At 45.7% G+C, this 5860-nt stretch overlaps 1 protein-coding gene across 1 annotated transcript; it reads left to right on the plus strand.

Annotated features, from left to right (window-relative positions):
- The first annotated feature begins 1664 nt into the window (after positions 1–1664).
- Positions 1665–2123, plus strand: LOC136479171 (type 1 phosphatases regulator YPI1-like). Its single transcript, XM_066477123.1, has one exon. The coding sequence runs from the start codon at positions 1665–1667 to the stop codon at positions 2121–2123; it is 459 nt and encodes a 152-aa protein (XP_066333220.1).
- Positions 2124–5860: the final 3737 nt, after the last annotated feature.

Here is a 5860-nt window from a genome sequence, read left to right on the forward strand (position 1 = left end):
TCCCATCAAATCGCTTGGCAATGAGGGTAGATGTCAACTGTCAATGCCTCAGTGTCAGCTCATGGTCAGCACAATTGTGTGGCCCGACAACTTTTGTGATCTTCCATTTTCCGATTACCTGTTGCTTCCTTGCACAAACCCTCCATGGGCAGCGTTCCTTGTCACACACAACCGTGTAACGATGCTCCGCATATGAATGCAATACCCTGTAAGGCCTCTTTCGTATCACTGCAAAAGCCTGCAACCACCTCTTCAGAGCAGGGAGGTCACTGAACACCCTCCCATTCTCAATTACCATGTTAGGATCGGCCTCAGGAGCTTCTAGGAGCTCATCATCACGTCCTTCTGCAAACGCCTGATCGGAGTGAGCAAGATCGCTGAACTCGTAAACTCTAGGATCACGGCGGCCAGGAAAGATACGCCTCATCATCTCAACATCACTCTCCGTCAGCTCTCCAGCAGGGCGATCATCATCAAAATCAAGAGCCCTAGCCATCTCATATGGCTCCAAATCATGCATAATTTCAACACTATTTGACCCATGAAATCCATCTCCAAAGTGCACTTGCGCAGCAACAGGGGGCACATCCACATTCTCAGGAATGTCTCCTGCAACATCATTACAGAAATGAGGAAAGAATGAAAGAAATAGATGTAAGGAACAGGGTAAGCTCCCAAAAACCATGCGGTTAAGACACTTACTCGGATGATTCTGTATCAAAGGGATCTCATAAGGAGGATCTGCCATAGAAAAATGAGTCTGACAACCATCTCCAAATATCGCATTGGGGGCAGATTGAGCATCGGGAACCGTAGGTGCAATCTGCACATGCAGGTAAGGTTCCGGAACGGGAGGGTCGATGTATGCCTGATGATCCATTGCTGGAGTAAACCCATGAGGGATGGGATCAACTAACACCCGATGCACAACCACGTCCAAACATTGCAGCTAGCTCTTCATAGTCGATCTTACATAGTTCTCCCACTGATCCGCACAACCAATTGAGATCATTCGCCTGAAGATGTTCAGAGGACAACCTAGGTGTAGTACACCATCAACTGCAATGCCATCATCTCCAAGGCAATGCAGCTCCTCCCGAGCCCTTGCAACCATGTCACTAAATGAAGGCCTATCATTGAATAGCACAGGCACGCTTTGCATGTCAAGAAACTCAACAGATCCATAGCGATCGCTTTCAACGGTGCCTCCATGATATATGGTCACTAGGTTGTCCATCTAATTCAAACACGTAACGAAACACATGCCCTTTAGTCCAAATTAGACGATAGATAGTACCCAACAAGTACTTTCTAACTACAAACTAAGTAATCAAGATAATAACTACGTATATATTTACAGTGTACTCACTAAATAGCTAGATCATATGTAGATAACTAAAATTGTAACTACATATTTAAGTAGCTATCTAACTATATCTATGTGCCTATGTGTCTATGTTTCTATCTATCTACATATATATCTCACTAGATCACTAACTAAATCAACTACCTGAGTCATCACATTCACTAATAAATAACAAATGCTAACTAAGTAGGTACATTGCATATTCATAATTTTTACCTTTCCGGGCCGGCGGACGATGGGCGTGGGTCAGGCCGAAGATCCGGGCCGTCGGTGGCGCGGCTGACGACAGCGGTGGCGCATGGTGGACGTGGGATGCTCGGGGCTACGCGCGGCGAGTCCGGCTCTACGGGCGCGGGTGGCACGCCGGCGGTGGACGGCGGCAAGGTGGGACGAGGCTGGCGGTGGAGGGCGGCAAGTCAGGCCACAGCCGAGGCCGACGGTGGAGGGCAAGGCGAGGGGTGCGGTGCGGGGCGGGGGGGCGGCCTCGGGGCGCGCGCGGGCGTGGGCGCGGGAGCAGGCGCAGCGGCTCGGGCTCGGGGCGGCGCGGGCGCGGCGCGAGCGCGAGCACAGCGCGGGCGCGGCGTGGGGCGGCAGCGTGGACTCAGCGGGGCAAGCGCGGCATGGCGCGGGAGCGGGCGCGGGCGGGGAGCGGCACAGGCCCGGGCGCGGGCGCGGCGGGGGCGGGGGCGCGGGCAAGGGCGGCGGCAGTGCTCGGCGAGAGAGGGAGAAGAAGAGAGGAAAGGCGCGGGCCCGTTAGATATTTCCGGGCTCGACGCCAGAGTGACTGGCGCCGAGCTCAGCGCCAAGATCTACGGCGTCAGTCACTCTGGCGCCGAGCCCCTGATAGGTCAAAAACCCGTGCCCATGAGCTCGGCGCCAGAGACGCTGGCGCCTAGCTCGGCGCCAGCATCAATGGCGCCGAGGTAAGGGTCCATTTTCTGAATTCTTTCCGTCATGGGTCTATTTGTGAGAAACTTTCAAAAAAGGGCCAAATTGTAAAAAATTCGGGCCGTTGGAGCCTGTCAATGGTGTAATGTCACCCATCTTGATCATACCCGTCACAAAATCTGCGAAAAACGTGCTCTGGCTACCAACATAAGATTGGGCCAGCGCGTCGGTGGCTCCGCCATTGAAGAGCTCTTGGTCAGAGTGTAGAAGCCCCTTCTTGCTAAGAAGGTTCTTGTAGTAGTTGTTCTCGAAGACGGTAGGGGTTTGAAGGTCCAATGGTGCCAGGTTGTTGTCACCTGCACCTGAGATGCTTGGGCAGCCTGATTGCCTTGTTTTTGCAAAGGCAGCGTCAATGTCGGTGTCATTATATATGTGGGCTCTGAAGTTGGTGCAACGTGCTAGCCCAATGGTGTGAGCGCCTGGCAAAATTATGAGAGGCAAGTGAATGAACAAAGACAGAAGGAAATAAAATAATGACACATTATTATTAATCAAGTAGTATTGAAAAGTATATAGAGAAGAATTGACTGATTGACCAATTTATTTATTTATTTTTAACAAGGAGATTGGTGACTTTACTCAAATAAATTAGAGCATAAAAACATTTTAAATTTTAAATAAACAAGTGGTTATTATTAACCTTGTGTAATAAATCTATCAATACATAATAATAAGAAAGAAAAAGAGTATCCGATTCTAGTTATGAAGCGACACAAAAGGAACATTATGTGTGGCTGTAGTTGTAGTTAATTGCAATCTAGCTGGGAAAGATGTCGACCGATCGACTTTATATCGATGTATATATGCTTATTGCTTTTCGTATTGCATCTGATTAATTAAGATATCGATCTGATGCAAACTGATCTTTCAACTAGACACAGAGAGTTGGTTGAAGTTGGCATTATCATCGCCAGGTTTATAACATGCAAAAACATAAAGTAAAGCTTTTGGACGCACAATTGTATTAGTTTCTTCTGCAAACTCATACCGACAACCTTCGGGTGTCACAGTCACCTTTACCAACGTTTTGCCACTCAATTCAATCTCGATGCCTACTTTTTTCCCAACTAACATGACGTGCATATATGCATGCCATATGTATGTTATGTGAAGAAGGTTAAGTCAAAAACTGAGCTGTCAGTGTCAATTCTGTTGGTAAAGGTAAGTGTCTACCAGCTGTTTATTTATCAAGTCAAGGTACCAAAGGTCTAAAGCTTGTGTGGAGTGTCGCTTTATTCTCCTTCCTTCTACAGTTGTTCATTTTGGGACATGTCTAAGTAGTTTTCAACATGTCTAAGTATTCACTACCCCGGATCTGTACATTACTGTCGGTTCAAAAACCCCCTTCGCTCCCGAATTTTGAACCGACAGTGGCATACCGACAGTGATGGGAGATTGACATCACTGCCGGTTCTTAAAAACCGACACTGATCTACAAGCAACAGTGTTGGTTCCTGGCTCCACTAGGTAGTGTCCAGTTGAACACCGCCGGTTTGTAGTCTCAACCGATAGTGATGGTTGCTTCAAAAGTGTCGGTTCTTGGCTCAAGCCAGCAGTATTGAGCAAGCCTACACTGTCGGTTCATGGCTCAAACCGATAGTGTTGTCGTAAACATCACTGTCGGTTCATGGTTCAAGCCGGCAGTGTTGAGCAAGCCAACACTGTCGGTTTGTTTCTAACCGGCAGTGATGGTTACGACAACACTGTCGGTTTGTTGCTAACCGACAGTGATGGCCCGTTCGCATTTTATTGTTTTATAATTTATTTTAATTTATATTTTTTCGTGAAATCGGGTTTCGCTTTATATACGCTACTTAGACAACAGGTCCATCAATATTAAACATTACAAATGTTACAGTTACAGTTTAAATGTTCTTATCAAGATCTCGATCCCTCAAAATAAAAAAGAAATTATTCGATAAGATGAAGCATGCTTCTCAGACTTCTTACAATAATCTAGCGAGCCGCTCTGGGCCATACTGGTCCTTGAACTTCATGGATTGTGCAATGGAAAATACTCCATCTTTTTTCAATACGTCGGCTAAGATGAATTTTGCCAGCTCCGATTGCAGTGCGACGATCTCCATGTCTAACAGCCTTTCGTGGTTATATTTCTTGCGCTGTCGTTCAAAAAAGATGATATCCAAAGAGAAATCAGTAAATCATTTTATTGAATTATTAACAGACATAAATGAAATAGGGATTATACACACCAACTTATCTGCTTCTTCCGATTTCTCGCCGATGTAGCGAAGCATTGCCCACATTACATAAAACCCGCATTCATTGTTTCCTGCCGGCTGTTTTAGGTACTTCCTCTCCATTTCGACAACCTTGAATGGGACCTGCGTCCCACCGATATGTCTTCTTCGAACACTGTGCAACATTAAAAGGAGAAACATTAGAAAGCAGTACGTGTGACTAGAAAGTAATATGTTATTAGTATCGCCTACTAATTTAGCACTGCCACCAGTGCACTCCCACACCTCGATCAGATTTTTAGCAAGATTCACACAAATGAAGACGAAATGGTTGTTGCAATCACAGAATCCTAATTATTGAATAATCTTAACGAAAAAAGAAGCACAAAATTAAAAGCTGAGAACACATACTCGTAGTTGTAGGCTAGAAGTATGTGGGTTTTGTTCTTCATCTTGAATTCATCGAAAACAGCAATCAATCTCTCTTTCAAGTCTTCCACATCACATATATAGAGGCCTAAACATGTCTTCTCATTGACTCGCAAGGGGTCCAAGAAGCCTATGTTATCCCATTTGCTTTTTAGTATGCAAAATTTTGCTATACACCTAGAGAAAATCATAGGAATTGGTCAAAAGTTAACAATTTGTGTCTCAAGAGAGTAGTTAATTATAATATCGTGCGTGTAGGGTACTTACATAGTCCACAGCGTCAACATTTGTGAATCGAGAGAGCGTTTCTGGTATAGCTAGAACAAGCACTCCCACTCGACATCGAACTTCTCTTCTTCAGGATAATGAAAAACATAAGGCGAATTCGGGGTTGTACATCATAATAGATGTTCGTGGCCTCTTCCATGGTTAATTCGGGGTTGTCTTCGACGTACTTCTGTATCTTTCTTAAATCTTCATTGTGTATTTCATCGGCTCTTATTGTAGCATACTGATTCTGTGTTTGCCTTTCGAATTCGGACTTCAACAAACACGGAGGCAGTGAGGCACAGAGATTGAAGAAACTAACACAATCTTCCTTCGAGATAAGTGCTATAAATTTTTTCCATTAAGTTTGTAATGCTGCCACTGAACGGCCTTTTTCTTTTTTGTTGGTCCACTTTGGGAGCATTAGCGACCGAATCCAAGGACCTTTTCCGCGACTGCGAGGATGCCTTTGATCTTGTTTTGGGCTGAGGTGGTGGTGGAGGAGGAGGATGACGACGAGAATTCTATTTTTTTGGGGCTTATGAAGATGGAGGAGGAGTCTTCTCTTTTCTCGGGGCTGATGAAGATGGAGTCGGACGAGGAGGAATAGAAGGAGGCCTCTGTCTTCTTAGGGGTGATGGCAAGGGAT

This window comes from Miscanthus floridulus, chromosome 9 (assembly GCF_019320115.1).
Source record: "Miscanthus floridulus cultivar M001 chromosome 9, ASM1932011v1, whole genome shotgun sequence".
NCBI lineage: Eukaryota > Viridiplantae > Streptophyta > Magnoliopsida > Poales > Poaceae > Miscanthus > Miscanthus floridulus.

Excerpts from the sequence above, each read along its gene's own strand:
- LOC136479171 (XM_066477123.1), top strand. The coding sequence starts at position 1,665 with ATGGTGGACGTGGGATGCTCGGGGCTACGCGCGGCGAGTCCGGCTCTA.